The following is an 18339-nucleotide window of genomic DNA, read 5'->3' on the forward strand; positions in this document are numbered from 1 at the left end:
TGGGGAGTGGCCGAATGTACTGAACCTTGTTTCTTTGAATTATTCAGTAAAAAATACAAATGATATGCATCAGTCTGGACATTGCATTATTTCTAAGGAACAGGAACTTACACTGAAACTTTCCTGTGCACTTTGTAAATGTGGGGTCCCTAGCAGGAGATGCAGAACCAATATGCCATGAGATCCTGGTCAAGCCAGGTTAGGCTACCTTAAGGGGCTTCCAGATGGAAAAGAGCTAATGGCGGGCCCCCCCCTAGGGTTGCCACCTCATCCCTTTAAACCCTAACACATATGAATTACACAGGTTCTGAGGCTAATTAAATGCAGATAAGGCAACAAGTGAGTTTAATTACCACCTAATCAGCCACAGAACCTGTGTAATTAATATGTGTTCGGGTTTAAAGGGATGAGGTGGCAACTCTACCCCGCCCCTCCCCCCCCCTCCAGGGGTGGAACCCTGAAGGCCGCATTGGTAAAGGGTTCAACTGAGTCGTTGGGCACCACCCACTGCTGAGCTCGAGAGGGTTAAAAATGTATACAAGCCATTCAGCTACATGACATCACAAACCTCCCAACTTTAGAACTTGGGAATGAAGGACATCTCAGAGAGAGAACAAGACCAAAGTGCACCATGGGAAAAAGTCAGTGTGGTTAAAGTATGCTACATATTGGGCATGAATTAATTATCTGATTAGATGGGACAAATAAACCAAACTCAGGAAGTACTATACACCCAATTCATTTCTACACCTGTACACAATGACCCGCCCTCTCTACACACTGCTCATTTCTCCTGCAGGGTGGTGGCCCCTTTTCCCGGTAGAGAGGAGTCAGGCTGGCTCGCCAAAACTGTTATGACTAATTTCTGGTCTCCGAATAGAGGCAAGAGGGTATAGGCACAAGTAGAGGAGACTGTAATGGAAATTTGTAAGTTCTGTATATAATTGTATTCTATTTTGTATGTATTGCACACTGCCCTCACTGTGCACACGGCACTAATAATGTTTTCAGTACATGTTTGCATTCTTTCGAGTCCTGATTAGAATTAGCCTGCCTATGTTACGCCCCTTGTTACCATAAACGTACAATTGTAATATTAATGTGATACCTACGTAATCATGTTTATAAAAACCTTTAATTGTGTCATAATAAAGTAGAACAATTTGGAAAGATGCGTATCTTTTGTGTCTGTTCCCTACTGCAGTAGTTATTATTAATTTGAAACCACTAATCAATATGAGGATAGGAGTTGCCTATCTATAGAATGTCCAGCACAGAGACGTCAGGAGTACAAAATAAAATGAGTGCAGGAGTCAGGGGTGTGTAACGCACAGTGTAGGGGTCAAGAGTACAAAATTCCCCCCCACTATCCCCATTTAGGCAAAGACTCCTTCTCCCAACCCCCCCCTTTCAAAAAAATCCAGCATTAATCTTCATGCTCGCCCCTCCCAGCACAAATCTTTTCCCCCACTCAATCCCCTACCCCCTCTTAGAACAAATTATCTGTGTAGCTACACTAATGCCGCGTACACACGGGTGGACTTTTCGACGGACTAGGTCTGACGGACTTTCCGACGGACTTTCCGAATGAACGGACTTGCCTACACACGATCAACCAAAGTCCGACGGATTCCTACGTGATGACGTACGACCGGACTAAAACAAGGAAGTTCATAGCCAATAGCTGCCCTAGCGTCAATTTTTGTCCGTCGGACTAGCATACAGACGAGCGGACTTTTCGACCGGACTGGAGTCCGTCGTAAAGATTTGAAACAAGTTTCATTTCTAGGTCCGTCGAACTTTTGGGAAAAAAAAGTCCGCTGGAGCCCACACATAATCGAATTGTCCGACGTACTCCGGTCTGCCGGACCAAGTCTGCCGTAAAGTCCGCTCGTGTGTACGCGGCATTAGGAGTCTGAGACTGGGTAAACTGGAGATGCACGGAAGAGATAGGAAGGTGGAACTAGGACTGGGATCAGGAACGGGACGAATCAGTGGTTTATTTATTCTCCCACATGTACAACGCACTTCTGGTCACCCTTGGATAGGTGACTCTTTAAACATTTTAAATGGGGTCTAGACCAGACACTTACGTTGTATGGATGCAACTTTTAACTATGTGTATGAATAAAGCATTTTTCCTTTTAATTATATTGTTTCTGCACATCTTTCTTTGGCTGTCATAAAGTCCCACGGGAGATACCTCCACTGTACCTAGTCTATAGGGACGGAACAGCCTCTGACACAACATTATGAGGTCAGGAACAAGAGGCGTAGATAAGAGGCAGTAGGGCACAGGATGCAGGGCAGGAGCACATCAGGGTCGGGATCAGAATAAAAGGCACGCTGTCTCTGGCAGCAGAGCAAAACACTGGCGCAAGAGACATTAGTAAGGGAGGGCCTAAATACCCTACCAGCAGATCTAATAATCCATTTCCACTTGATGCTGGCTGATGGTAGGGTATTAGTGCCTCTCGCTAGCTGCTGCCATAACAACGATCTCCGCTGGCAAAGTTTGGACGTACATCGGCATGCGGCGGCCTGCAAGTGGTTAATGTGATACCTACGTAATCGTGTGTATAAAAACCTTTCAATTGCGTCATAATAAAGCAGAACAGTTATTTGGAAAGATGCGGAGTGTATCTTTGGTGTCTGTTCCCTACTCCAGTAGTTATTATTAATTTGGAACCACTAATCAATATGAGGATAGGAGTTGCCGATCTATAAAATGTCCAGGTCAATACACAATTTTCAACTCACTCTATATACACACACTAATTGACCCCTCTCATCATCTTCTATTAGCTATTTGATCATTGTATTTGCACTATTATTATTATTATTATAGTTATAGAACCATTTTTTTCTCTCTCACACAGAAAGTGGTAGACAACAATTTCGCACATATTTTGCACCATACCTCCGTGCTGTGGCCATCGGACCTGCTCCATTGGCTGTGTGCCCCCCATGGTTCTCCCTCTCTTTTTTTTTTGGGAGGTCTCCCGCCTCAACTTCCGGGTGAGACCACTTATACCGAGCCACCGATTTTACCCCATCTTTGGAGCCGACCCCTTTTTCTTGGGCTGCTTGGTAAGTAGCGCTGAAATTGCTCTTTTCTTTATTTTTTTAAAGGTAGACTGCATTTGCTTTTCCAAATAACATTTTATTAAAGTTTTGTGGTTGCGATACAAAATAAAGAGGTGCATATCATTTTTGTGCATCAGTACAAGTAGACTGTGTTTTCATAGATAGTTCATCTAAGTTATCAAATTTCATGAATTATTCATTTATTTACTTTGTAGTTCAATCTATGCCTCCAACTCCTGACGATTGGCAAAAGGCCATGAAACGCGTAGAGTGTTCATCCAGGGATGCCAAGTTAAGCTTGCCCCAACAACTGTAACAAAACATCATGCTTATTGTCTACATTTATTACGCTAAATTATGTATCTATTATCGGTATATCCTTGATTCTTCCAATGATTTTTATTGTCTGTCACAAATCATGTTTAGTAACTCATTAATTAATTATTAAATGTATTATTATTATACCAATTATGTTGATTGATTTTTTATGATTACATTATATATATCATAAATGTTTTATTCATTCGTGGTCTAATCATGTGCTTGAGTATTACTACCATGAACTACCCCTAGGGAGTTTTAACATTCAACTCATTTATATTTCATATACAGGTGATACTTGAAAAATTTGAATATCGTGCAAAAGTTCATTTAGTTCACTAATGCAACTTAAAAGGTGAAACTAATATATGAGATAGACCATGGCTCTTCAAACTATGGCCCTCCAGTTGTTCAGGAACTACAATTCCCATCATGCCTAGTCTACAATTCCCACCATGCCTAGTCATGTCTGTGAATGTCAGAGTTTTCCAATGCCTCATGGGACGTGTAGTTCTGCAACAGTTGGAGGGCCGTAGTTTGAAGATCCCTGAGATATGCAGAAATGAGAAATGCACAGCTACTGTAAGTGGAAAAGAGAGTCAACAATGCCCATTTGCAGCCTCACTGTGCCCATTTGCATGCCTCACTGTGCCCATTTGCAGCCATAGGTCCCCCGAACTTCAAACTCGGTAGTTAAGAGTTCCTAGATGCCCCCTAGCTGCAGCCAAAATTTGGGGTCTCTGAACCCAAAGGGTCCTGAAATGACATTGCTGCAGATGGACACAGCTGACCGACTTTGGGGCCCCGTTTATCAGGGCCACTTGGTTCTAGGAACCCCAAATTTGTTGTGCAAACCCAGTGGAACTAGCACTACAACATATCAAAAGCTGGGGTTCTTAGCACCAAGTGGCCCCGAGATACGGGGCCCCAAATTCGGTTCGGAAAATATCACGCACTTTTCTGCAGCAGAGAATGACATTTTCCAAATCGAATTTGGGGCCCCGTATCTCAGGGCCACTTGGTGCTAGGAACCCCACATTTGGTGTGCAAACCCAGTGAAACTCGCTCAACAAAATATCCAAAGCTGGGGTTCCTAGCATCAAGTGGCTCCGAGATATGGGGCCCCAAATTCGGTTCGAAAAATGTCAAGCACTTTTCTGCAGCAGAGAATGACATTTTCCAAATCGAATTTGGGGCCCCGTATCTCAGGGCCACTTAGTGCTAGGAACCCCACATTTGGTGTGCAAACCCAGTGAAACTAGCACTACAAAATATCCAAAGCTGGGGTTCCTAGCACCAAGTGGCTCCGAGATATGGGGCCCCAAATTCGGTTCGAAAAATGTCAAGCACTTTTCTGCAGCAGAGAATGACATTTTCCAAACCGAATTTGGGGCCCCGTATCTCGGGCTCACTTAGTGCTAGGAACCCCAGCTTTGGATATGTTGTAGTGCTAGTTGAACTGGAATTGTACACCAAATGTGGGGTTCCTAGCACTAAGTGACCCTGAGATACGGGGTCTCAAATTCGGTCAACTGTGTCCATCTGCAGCAATGTCATTTCGGGACCCTTTGGGTCCAGAGACCCCAAATTTTGGCTGCAGCTAGGGGGCATCTAGGAACCCTTAACTACCGAGTTTGAAGAAGTTTGGGAGACCTATGGCTGCAAATGGGCACAGTGAGGCTGCAAATGGGCATCGTTGACCCTCTTTTCCACTTACAGTAGCTGCGCACTTCTCACCCTAGGCTTATACTCGAGTCAATAGGTTTTTGGGTTCCCAAATTTAGGGTTCCCAGCACCATGTGGCCCGAGATACGGGGCCCCAAATTCGGTTCGGAAAATTCGTAAATTCCCGAAATTCGAAAAATCAAAAATCTGAAAAAGAAGAAAGAAAAATCAGTTTAATTTGAAATAATAACTAACTATTAAATTCTAGGTATTGGAATTCCCTTTCAAATTTGGCTGTTAGCGAACGTAACGAGTACGAATTTATCCGAAGTCACAAATTATTTGAAATAACGAATGTCGCATCTAAACAAATGAAACGGAAGGAATTAATAATAAATAATTAATAATAATAAAAAGGTTTTATTATTTTTATTATTGTTGTTATTTCTTATTATTATTAGATCGTTCCATTCCATTTGTTTAGATGCAGCATTTGTTATTTCAAATAATTTGTGACTTCGGATAAATTCGTATTCGTTACGTTTGCTAACAGCTAAATTTGAAAGGAAATTCCAATATCTATAATTTAATATTTATTATTAGTTAGTTATTAATTCAGATTTTCGGGTTTTTGAATTTCCAAAATTCCGAATTTTTCGGAAATTAGAAATTCGGAACTTCGAAAATTCGGAACCTCGAAAATTCGGAACTTCAGAACCTCGAAAATGCGGAACTTCGAAAATGCGGAACTTCGAAAATTCGGAAATTCGGAACTGCGAAAATTCGGAACTTCGAAAATGCGGAACTTCGAAAATTCGGAAATTCTGAACTTCGAAAATTCGGAACTTCGAAAATTCGGAAATTCTGAACTGCGAAAATTCTGAACTTCGAAAATTCGGAACTTCGAAAATTCGGAACCTCGAAAATTCGGAACTTCAGAACCTCGAAAATGCGGAACTTCGAAAATTCGGAACTTCGAAAATTCGGAACTTCGAAAATTCGGAACCTCGAAAATTCGGAACTTCAGAACCTCGAAAATGCGGAACTTCGAAAATTCGGAACCTCGAAAATTCGGAACTTCAGAACCTCGAAAATGCGGAACTTCGAAAATTCGGAACTGCGAAAATTCGGAAATTCGGAACTTCGAAAATTCGGAACTTCGAAAATTCGGAACTTCGAAAATTCGGAACTTCGAAAATTCGGAACTTCGAAAATTCGGAACTTCGAAAATTCGGAACTTCGAAAATTCGGAACTTCGAAAATTCGGAACTTCGAAAATTCGGAACTTCGAAAATTCGGAACTTCGAAAATTCGGAACTTCGAAAATTCGGAACTTCGAGAATTCGGAACTTCGAGAATTCGGAACTTCGAGAATTCGGAACTTCGAAAATTCGGAACTTCGAAAATTTGGAACTTCGAAAAATTTGGAAATTCTGAAATTTCGGAAAAATTTAAAAATTTGAAAATTCGGAAATTTCGGAATTAACGAATTTGTCAAAATTCGTTAAAGAAATGAATTTGGTACTACACGAATTGCACGTCTAATAAGAAGGGGGTTTCTTTCTCGGAAATACATCTTCCACACTCCGACCATAAATATGGACAGTCATCTGTGTGATCTTTTTTCATGTCTGCGAAGGTTTCCTTGTTCAGAAAAACATTTCCCGCACTCCATACAGGTATAGGGACGCTCGCCCGTGTGAATCCTCTGATGCTTAAAAAGGTTTCCCCGGTCAGAAAAAGTTTTCCCGCACTCTAAACAGGAAAAGGGGCGCTCGCCCGTATGAATTCTCTGGTGCACAAGAAGGGATCCTTTCTTAGAAAAACATTTCCCGCAATCCGAACACGGGTAGGGGCGCTCCCCGGTGTGACGTCTCTGGTGTTTGTGAAGGCTTCCTTTTTCGGAAAAGGTTTTTCCGCACTCTGAACAGCAAAAGGGGCGCTCGCCCGTGTGAATTCTCTGGTGTATAAGAAGGTTTTGTTTCTCTGAAAAACTCCTCCCGCACTCCGAACAGGAGAAGGGGCGCTCACCCGTGTGTGTTCTCTGGTGTACGAGAAGTTTTTGCTTCTTAGGAAAACATTTCCCACAATCTGAACATGTATAAGGAAGCTTAGGCTTGTGAGATAGCTGGTGTGCTTTAAGTGCGTTTTGCTTCGAGAACGTTTTCCCGCACACCAAACATAACAATGTGCGCAAATCTGTGACCTGCGGCTTGGGAATGGGGCCCATTCCTGTAAAAGCTTCCTCCTGGCTTGAAGAGGGTTCCAGGGATTTGGCTGGAGCTATTTTTCTGGGAGCCTTGTGAGAACGTCGACGGGCAGCGGAGGTCTTAGTACGGGAATTATCAGACGATGCCCCAGGATTAGGAGGGTCCGTTGGTTTTACGTACCAGTAAAGTGTTACTTTTGGAGGAGCTTGTGCAACGTCACTACCTTCTGTAGTGCAACCTGGAGATGTAGGAAGATTTTCCTCCGAAGTATTGTTCCCCGAACAATAATGTCCATCTGTTTGAAACAAACATTGCATATTTAAACATTCTTTCCAACACCTGGTACTCAGGAGTCATATATATCAGTTCAGCATTCAAAACTTTGGTAACATGATGCTATATTGAGAAACAGAGATGGACCTTTCATATGGTGTACAGTATCTTCTCCTCATTTGTTGGGAACATGACATTATATTGAGGAATGGAGATGGACCTTTCATATGGTGTACAGTATCTCCTCCTCATTTGTTGGGAACATGACATTATATTGAGGAATGGAGATGGACCTTTCATATGGTGTACAGTATCTCCTCCTCATTTGTTGGGAACATGACATTATATTGAGGAATGGAGATGGACCTTTCATATGGTGTACAGTATCTCCTCCTCATTTGTTGGGAACATGACGTTATATTGAGGAATGGAGATGGACCTTTCATATGGTGCACAGTATGCTCTCCTCATTTGTTGGGAACATAACCTTATATTGAGGAATGGAGATGGACCTTTCATATGGTGTACAGTATCTTCTCCTCATTTGTTGAGAACATGACGTTATATTGAGGAATGGAGATGGACCTTTCATATGGTGTACAGTATCTCCTCCTCATTTGTTGGGAACATAACCTTATATTGAGGAATGGAGATGGACCTTTCATATGGTGTACAGTATCTTCTAATCATTTGTTGAGAACATGACGTTCTATTGAGGAATGGAGATGGACCTTTCATATGGTGTACAGTATCTCCTCCTCATTTGTTGGGAACATAACCTTATATTGAGGAATGGAGATGGACCTTTCATATGGTGTACAGTATCTCCTCCTCATTTGTTGGGAACATGACGTTATATTGAGGAATGGAGATGGACCTTTCATATGGTGTACAGTATCTCCTCCTCATTTGTTGGGAACATGACGTTATATTGAGAAATGGAGATGGACCTTTCATATGGTGTACAGTATCTCCTCCTCTTTTGTTGGGAACATGACATTATATTGAGGAATGGAGATGGGCCTTTCATATAGTGTACAGTATCTCCTCCTCATTTGTTGAGAACATGACGTTATATTGAGGAATGGAGATGGACCTTTCATATGGTGTACAGTATCTCCTCCTCATTTGTTGGGAACATGACGTTATATTGAGGAATGGAGATGGACCTTTCATATGGTGTACAGTATCTCCTCCTCATTTGTTGGGAACATGACATTATATTGAGGAATGGAGATGGGCCTTTCATATGGTGTACATTATCTCCTCCTCATTTGTTGGGAACATGACGTTATATTGAGGAATGGAGATGGACCTTTCATATGGTGTACAGTATCTCCTCCTCATTTGTTGGGAATATGATGTTATATTGAGGAATGGAGATGGACCTTTCATATGGTGTACAGTATCTCCTCCTCATTTGTTGGGAACATGACGTTATATTGAGGAATGGAGATGGACCTTTCATATGGGGTACAGTATCTCCTCCTCATTTGTTGGGAACATGACGTTATATTGAGGAATGGAGATGGACCTTTCATATGGTGTACAGTATCTCCTCCTCATTTGTTGGGAACATGATGTTATATTGAGGAATGGAGATGGACCTTTCATATGGTGTACAGTATCTCCTCCTCATTTGATGGAAAACGTGACTTTCTATTGAGTGTAGGGATCTGCTGCCTTCTACTGTCTGTATTTGTAAATGCCTGTGAATATATTATGTATGCACTTCCTGTCCCTGTGTTGTTGGGTAAAAAACCCTAAAAAGGAGAAAGTTAAGAGAGAAAGAGGTTTTTTGGAGGCCACATGTGTACACATAGGAGCTGCATATATTTCACCAAGGTCAGAAGCAGAGATTATTATGCAAGTATTCCTACATTCTAAAAGTTTACCTGCAGCTGACCATAGCTTCTTGAGTATTTTTCTAAATTCTTATGACAGACATATCTCTGTCCTATTGTTATTATCTCACATGCACAGTGCCAGATAGCTAGGTTTGTGCTGTATGTATGTAGTGGTCAACTTCCAGTATATTAGTAGGCGAACCTGTTTATCACAATAGAATTTATATGCAGCTCCTGTTATTTTAGTCAACGCTGTCCCTCCTGGTCTGGGATTCCATAGCTAGTTTTAGCTTAGGGCTCAACACCCAGCATAGGCTAGAGCCAGGTTAGGCATCCAATGGCCACTTCTGGTAGTTAGAGGTCCAGTTGGTTGCATGTTAGTTTAGAAACTACTAGGAAGGTACTAGAGAACAGAGTATATAGGCTGATTCTGTGTTCCAGTGGCACACCACAGTTTCTGCGTGTGAGAAACTGCGTTCCAGGCTGGTTGGACAACCGTTGGAGTTACCACTGATCTTATATTCCGGTCTCCAACACAAGGACGAAGGCCATATCAGGCTCAGCCTTAGGGGCCCCTGGAACTAAACCTCAACATTCATCTGAATGTATCTATATTAATAACTATATATACCCGGGTATGCAGTATGTGAACAATTTCACCAGGACTCCTATCAGGCCCTTTGCTGATATCTGTTCATTGAATGTATGTACTGTTATTAATCTCTGCTTATATAAAGCTTGTATTATTTCTATACTGGTGTTCATCTATATACGTATGGTTAATGGTACATGCTGGGTGTAATACTAGTTCTTCTCCCAATTACTTTGATTAGATTACTGGTTAATTTCCCAGGAAGGGAATCCTGTTAAGTCAGCACTTGGGTAGTAACGGGTTCTCCAGAAGCATTTCTAGTGACCTTAAACTGTAAAAGCAAAATGTGAACAGTGTCTGCTCATTACTTACACGGGTTGATATACAGAGAAGGATCCTCCTCTTTAATGGTATCCATAACCTCATCCTCCTTCATATATTGCTGATCACCCATCACATACGTCTCATCTTCTTCCTCCTTCTTCACCTCGGCTTTTACATCAATCTGTTCTTCACCCTAAAACCACAAAATGATAACAAGGAACATCCTGAAAACATGAGCACTAAAACCCAGACATGTTTATCTCGTACAGTTTGGAATCATTTTTAAGTCATAGATGCTCCAACTCCACCAACCTGATGATGGTGAGGGATGGTGTGACCTTCCTGTGTGGAATCCCGGGAATACAGAGGACGGGGACATCTCTCTGGTGGGTTCCTGGTATTAGGTGGCTCCATCATATCCTTGTGTTCATCTGAAAACTCTTCCTTCACTCCATACTCCTCATCCTCCTCTTTATAATCTTTAACATCATTGTTGTCTCCAAGGTCTCCACTCTGAATAATAAATAAAACATTCATTGTAACAAACATGCTTGTGTATAGATCATAACTACTAATAATTGTCAATCACCTACCTGATGATGGTGAGGGATGGTGTGACCTTCCTGTGCAGAATCCCGGGAATACAGAGGACGGGGACATCTCTCTGGTGAGTTTCTGTAGCTGGATGACTCCACCATGGTGTCCTGGTACAGATCTTTGTGTCCCTTTGGAAACTCTGACTCCTCCATCACCCCATCCTCATCATCCTCCTCTTTTATCTCTTCTTTAACCTCAACTTTAGAATCTCTCAGGTTTCCACTCTGAATATATAATAAAAATGACATCAGTGGTAACAATGCAGATAATGTACAGATCCTAATGATACTATCAGTGATTGTTCCTCATCTACCTGATGATGGTGAAGGATGGTGTCACCTTCCTGTGTGGAATCCCGGGAATACAGAGGACGGGGACATCTCTCTGGTGGGTTCCCATTACTGGATCCATCTGTAGGAAACACACACACTGACTGAATACATTGTTTCTATGTGTTTATCAGATGATGGGGGATCTAGGTGGACCCTCCGTACTGCTCTCTCCTTTACAATAAAGTCTCCTCTTACCCGGTGATGTGAGGGGCGGCTGATTCTCCATCATGACGTCCTTGTAGAGATCCTTGTGTCCTTCTAAAGATGGATCGTGGGGCTGGCAGCTGTATTTCAAATGTCCAGATTTCCTCTTCGCTACTTCAATAATCCTGTACACAATTAAATTATCACTAAGTACGTTCCCAGAATCCTCCTCACCTCTCTGGTCAGGTCTGTGTTTTATTAATAGAGATAAGAGGGATGTCATGTGACCTCCCAGAATCCTCCTCACCTCTCCGGTCAGGTATGTGTTTTATTAATAGAGATAAGAGTGATGTCATGTGACCTCCCAGAATCCTCCTCACCTCTCCGGTCAGGTTTAATACCCTCCAGCTGTATCCCTCATATTGGCACTATATGTCCATTAGAGTATGCTGTAAGCAGATATGTATCTGCATTTTGAGTCGGGACTGACCAGAGAGGTATTACTTTGATGCAGTTGGCCAGTTTGAACACATATTGCAAGAATTTCCGAAATTCATGAAACATAGAAATATGTAAGAGTGTATAGCAGTGTGCAGATCATTCATCTACAATTTCCGTAATATCCTTTCATTCACATGATGGCGGTCCTTATCTATATGGCCATGTGATTGGATAATTGGTTCTATATTTAGGATGTATCCGGTCTATAAACCAGAGGCTCTGGATGGACAGTTGGATAAATGGTTCTATATTTAGGATGTATCCGGTCTATAAACCAGAGGCTCTGGATGGACAGTTGGATAAATGGTTCTATATTTAGGATGTATCTGGTCTATAAACCAGAGGCTCTGGATGGACAGTTGGATAAATGGTTCTATATTTAGGATGTATCTGGTCTATAAACCAGAGGCTCTGGATGGACAGTTGGATAAATGGTTCTATATTTAGGATGTATCTGGTCTATAAACCAGAGGCTCTGGTTGGACAGTTGGATAAATGGTTCTATATTTAGGGTGTATCTGGTCTATAGACCAGAGGCTCTGGATGGACAGTTGGATAAATGGTTCTATATTTAGGATGTATCTGGTCTATAAACCAGAGGCTCTGGATGGACAGTTGGATAAATGGCTCTATATTTAGGATGTATCTGGTCTATAAACCAGAGGCTCTGGATGGACAGTTGGATAAATGGTTCTATATTTAGGATGTATCTGGTCTATAAACCAGAGGCTCTGGTTGGACAGTTGGATAAATGGTTCTATATTTAGGGTGTATCTGGTCTATAGACCAGAGGCTCTGGATGGACAGTTGGATTAATGGTTCTATATTTAGGATGTATCTGGTCTATAAACCAGAGGCTCTGGATGGACAGTTGGATAATTGGCTCTATATTTAGGATCTATCCGGTCTATAAACCAGAGGCTCTTGATGGACAGTTGGATAAATGGCTCTTAATTTAGGATGTATCCGGTCTATAAACCAGAGGCTCTGGATGGACAGTTGGATAAATGGCTCTATATTTAGGATGTATCCGCTCTATAAACCAGAGGCTCTGGATGGACAGTTGGATAAATGGTTCTATATTTAGGATGTATCTGGTCTATAAACCAGAGGCTCTGGGTGGACAGTTGGATAAATGGTTCTATAATTAGGATGTATCTGGACACATATTATAAAATGACTCCAATATACAGGATGTGATATGTCTGTAGTAGTGGATGTTGGAGATAAAAGACATTACAGTGACTATGGAGGAAGAGGACGGACATGACGGGGGGGGGTTCTGGGTGTATATGTAAAATAAGTTAGCAATCTGCCTAGCAGCACTCGGGTTGTCAGTTCGAATCCCAACCACGGCGCTATCTGCCTGGAGTTTGCATGTTCTCCCTGTGTGGGGTTTTCTCCAGTTACTCCGGTTTCCTCCCACACCCCAAAGACATGCTGGTACTATGGTTGCCACCTCATCCCTTTAAAACCAGAACACACATTAATTACACAGGTTCTGTGGCTAATTAAGGTGGTAATCAAACTCACTTGGTGTCTTATCTGCATTTAATTAGCCTCAGAACCTGTGTAATTCATATGTGTTCGGGTTTAAAGGGATGAGGTGGCAACCCTAACTGGTACATCAATTGTCCCTAGTATGTGTATGTATAAAGGTACGTTCGGGGCCTTGGATTGTAAGCTCCTTGAGGGCGGGAACTGACGTGAATGTACATGTATATATAAAGCGCTGCGTAAATTGACGGCACTCTGTAAATACCTATAAAAAAAAATGACATTACCTCCTTCGTGTAATCCAAGCAATGTCTCCTCTCTATTTCCTCCCGACTCACCCCTGACCTGGAATTTCCTGTTTATACTCTGACATCACTTCCTGTTTGTACCAGACATCACTTCCTGTCTGTACCAGACATCACTTCCTGTCTTTGCGTTCCACGGACAATACGCGAGATCACCACCTTGTGTTGAATACAAGTACTGCAGTCTACGTTACGTTCCATCATTTTTGTCCTCGGCCCTCGTTGTCCATTCTTCGATGAGATTATGATTACAAACACACACACATAGGTTATCAGTGACGTCTCCAGCTTTCATATTTAGGGGGGGTACATGGGGGGACAGGGACAAAAGTAGGGGGGCAACTATAAAATGCAATTATATATATAATTATATATATATGTATCCTGGGGCCCTTTACTACGATCCCACAACGGGCCCTTTCACATGTTCTGCAGTGAGCTCCCTTCCTACTGTATTGCCCCCCCCCCCCCCCCCAGGGTGGCAGAAAACAAGAGATATATGTCACCAGCATACCAATTAAATATAAGGGTCCAAAGCGGTGGGAGAACTATCAGGGTTGCAAAGGTTGTCTAGCCACCGGGCCTTGGTGTTCTGCCACTGTGGGGTTCCCCAGCCTCCTCTTGCTGTCCTGCCCCTGCTATTGACAGCGCTGGTCTGGCATCTCTTGGAATTTACAGGCTGGTTCTCCTGTCCTAAGGACGGGAGAAATCAGTCTGTTTTTTCAGTAACTGAGAGTCCTGGTGGAGTCCTTCCTGCAACTCGCTCTTCTCCCTGCCAATGAGGATGCAGGGGAAGGAGCAGATCGGGCGGCCGTGGTTGTGTGAGCGCTCGTATTATGCAGTGTCAGCGAGCAGAGGGGGGGGGAGGAATCACCCGCAGGAGCTGACTGGGGATGCTCTCCCTCTCAATAGAGACTGTGTTGCTCCAGCAGCGGCCCGAGTAAGATGCCGCCGCTGGAATAACACAGCTTTACACAGATTTATAACACAGCTTGGGACTTTCACTTTCACTCCCGGAGGATTCTACTACCAGCAATAGATGTACTAGGAGAGGTTATGTAGAACTCATCACTACATTCTCCGACAGCTCTCCTCCACCAACCACACTACATTCTCCGACAGATCTCCTCCACCATCCACACTACATTCTCCGACAGATCTCCTCCACCATCCACACTACATTCTCCGACATCTCTCCTCCACCATCCACACTACATTCTCCAACATCTCTCCTCCACCATCCACACTACATTCTGCGACAGCTCTCCCCCCCCCCATCCACACTACATTCTCCGACAGCTCTCCTCCACCACCCACACTACATTCTCAGACAGATCTCCTCCACCATCCACACTACATTCTGCGACAGCTCTCCCCCCCCCCATCCACACTACATTCTCCGACAGCTCTCCTCCACCATCCACACTACATTCTCCGACAGATCTCCTCCACCATCCACACTACATTCTGCGACAGCTCTCCCCCCCCCCATCCACACTACATTCTCCGACAGCTCTCCTCCACCACCCACACTACATTCTCCGACAGATCTCCTCCACCATCCACACTACATTCTCCGACAGCTCTCCTCCACCATCCACACTACATTCTCCGACAGATCTCCTCCACCATCCACACTACATTCTCCGACAGCTCTCCTCCACCATCCACAATACATTCTCCGACAGCTCTCCTCCACCATCCACACTACATTCTCCGACAGCTCTCCTCCACCATCCACACTACATTCTCCGACATCTCTCCTCCACCATCCACACTACATTCTCCAACAGATCTCCTCCACCATCCACACTACATTCTCCGACAGCTCTCCTCCACCATCCACATTACATTCTCCGACAGCTCTCCTCCACCATCCACACTACATTCTCCGACAGATCTCCTCCACCATCTACACTACATTCTCCGACAGATCTCCTCCACCATCCACACTACATTTTCCGACAGATCTCCTCCACCATCCACACTACATTCTCCGACATCTCTCCTCCACCATCCACACTACATTCTCCGACAGCTCTCCCAGCATCCACACTACATTCTCCGACAGCTCTCCTCCACCATCCACACTACATTCTACGACAGATCTCCTCCACCATGCACACTACATTCTCCGACAGCTCTCCTCCACCATCCACACTACATTCTCTGACAGATCTCCTCCACCATCCACACTACATTCTCCGACAGATCTCCTCCACCATGCACACTACATTCTCCGACAGCTCTCCTCCACCATCCACACTACATTCTCTGACAGATCTCCTTCACCATCCACACTACATTCTCCGACAGCTCTCCCCACCATCCACACTACATTCTCCGACAGCTCTCCTCCACCATCCACGGTACATTTTCCGACAGCTTTCCTCCACCATCCACACTACATTCTCCGACAGATCTCCTCCACCATCCACACTACATTCTGCGACAGCTCTCCTCCACCATCCACACTACATTCTCCGAGAGACAGCTCTCCTCCACCATCCACACTACATTCTCCGACAGCTCTCCTCCACCATCCACACTACATTCTCCGAGAGACAGCTCTCCTCCACCATCCACACTACATTCTCCGACAGCTCTCCTCCACCATCCACACTACATTCTCCGACAGATCTCCTCCACCATCCACACTACATTCTGCGACAGCTCTCCTCCACCATCCACACTACATTCTCCGAGAGACAGCTCTCCTCCACCATCCACACTACATTCTCCGACAGCTCTCCTCCACCATCCACACTACATTCTCCGACAGCTCTCCCCCACCATCTACACTACATTCTCCAACAGCTCTCTTCCACCATCCACACTACATTCTCCGACAGCTCTCCTCCACCATCTACACTACATTCTGCGACAGCTCCCCTCCACCATCCACACTACATTCTCCGACAGATCTCCTCCACCATCCACACTACATTCTGCGACAGCTCCCCTCCACCATCCACACTACATTCTCAGACAGCTCTGCCACCATCCACACTACATTCTCCGACAGCTCTCCTCCACCATCCACACTACATTCTCCGACAGATCTCCACCATCCACACTACATTCTCCGACAGATCTCCTCCCACCATCCACACTACATTCTCCCAACAGATCTCCTCCACCATCCACACTACATTCTCCGACAGCTCTCCTCCACCATCCACACTACATTCTCTGACAGATCTCCTCCACCATCCACACTACATTCTCCGACAGCTCTCCTCCACCATCCACACTACATTCTCAGACAGATCTCCTCCACCATCCACACTACATTCTGCGACAGCTCTCCTCCCCACATCTACAATACATTCTCCAACATCTCTCCTCCACCATCCACACTACATTCTCCGACAGATCTCCTCCACCATCCACACTACATTCTCCGACAGATCTCCTCCCACCATCCACACTACATTCTCCGACAGATCTCCTCCACCATCCACACTACATTCTCCGACAGATCTCCTCCACCATCCACACTACATTCTCCGACAGCTCTCCTCCACCATCCACACTACATTCTCCGACAGCTCTCCTCCACCATCCACACTACATTCTCCGACAGATCTCCTCCACCATCCACACTACATTCTCCGACAGATCTCCTCCCACCATCCACACTACATTCTCCGACAGATCTCCTCCACCATCCACACTACATTCTCCGACAGATCTCCTCCACCATCCACACTACATTCTCCGACAGATCTCCTCCACCATCCACACTACATTCTCCTACAGATCTCCTCCACCATCCACACTACATTCTCCGACAGATCTCCTCCACCATCCACACTACTACGTGTCTGTCTTTTAGATCTGCGTTGCTCCTTCTCGTGAACAGAATCCTGTACAGTAGTTATGGCCCTCTTTTTGTTTGTGTATTGTTTCAAAATGTGATTGTACTGCTTGCTACAAGCTGATAAGCCACCTATTATTGTTCAGGTGACGTTACCATTCTATAGAGACTAAATACGATATACCTCGGATGTTCTGATGTTTTCTGTGAGGAAGGTACTGTCTGGCTGTATTATTAGATGCCTGCTCTATGTTTCTAAGCCAATTGTTCTATAGGACACTGATGGCTGAATGTGAATTTTGATTATGATCCCCCCCACCCACCCAATTCCCAAACCTCATTATAAGAATTATGATTCTTTGTAACAAAAAGAAAAGGACTCAGAACAGAATATCGTAAAGTGAAGAGCTTTCTTATTTATTTCCCAAATTTAAAAAAAAATAGATTAACAGACAATAACATTTTATTGAATCAAAATCACATTTAGTATAAATTGGGAACAAAAATGTATTACTTTTATTGATGATTATGTATTGGTAGGACCACATTCTTCTATAAAGCAAAAAAAAAAAAAAAAAGTAATGACAACCTAGACTCCTTAATTTGCATGGCCGGGGATTCTCTTCATCTATTCCAGACCCTTATCCTAGAGATCTATTATGGATGTCAATAGGGGATTCCCACAGCGTGGGATTCCCCCATAATTCATATCAGGCACAATATAAGTAAAAGGGCAAGAACAGTGGTGACATCATTGCCACGTTGTCATGTTTAGGCAATGATGTCATCCCCTACCCCCAACCTCTTTGCTTATGTGGCCAAAA

The 18339-nt window shown here is 43.8% G+C and overlaps 1 protein-coding gene across 1 annotated transcript in view; it reads right to left on the reverse strand.

Moving 5' to 3' along the window:
• Positions 1-18339, reverse strand: part of LOC141106791 (uncharacterized) — a 61433-nt gene that overhangs the window by 23648 nt on the left and 19446 nt on the right. The window contains 6 exon segments of the mRNA XM_073597719.1: positions 6678-7578; positions 10368-10512; positions 10632-10832; positions 10913-11140; positions 11230-11327; positions 11444-11577. Of these exon segments, the coding sequence (XP_073453820.1) occupies positions 6678-7578; positions 10368-10512; positions 10632-10832; positions 10913-11140; positions 11230-11327; positions 11444-11577 (1707 nt within the window).

The sequence above is a fragment of the Aquarana catesbeiana genome, linkage group LG08 (genome assembly GCF_042186555.1).
Source record: "Aquarana catesbeiana isolate 2022-GZ linkage group LG08, ASM4218655v1, whole genome shotgun sequence".
NCBI lineage: Eukaryota > Metazoa > Chordata > Amphibia > Anura > Ranidae > Aquarana > Aquarana catesbeiana.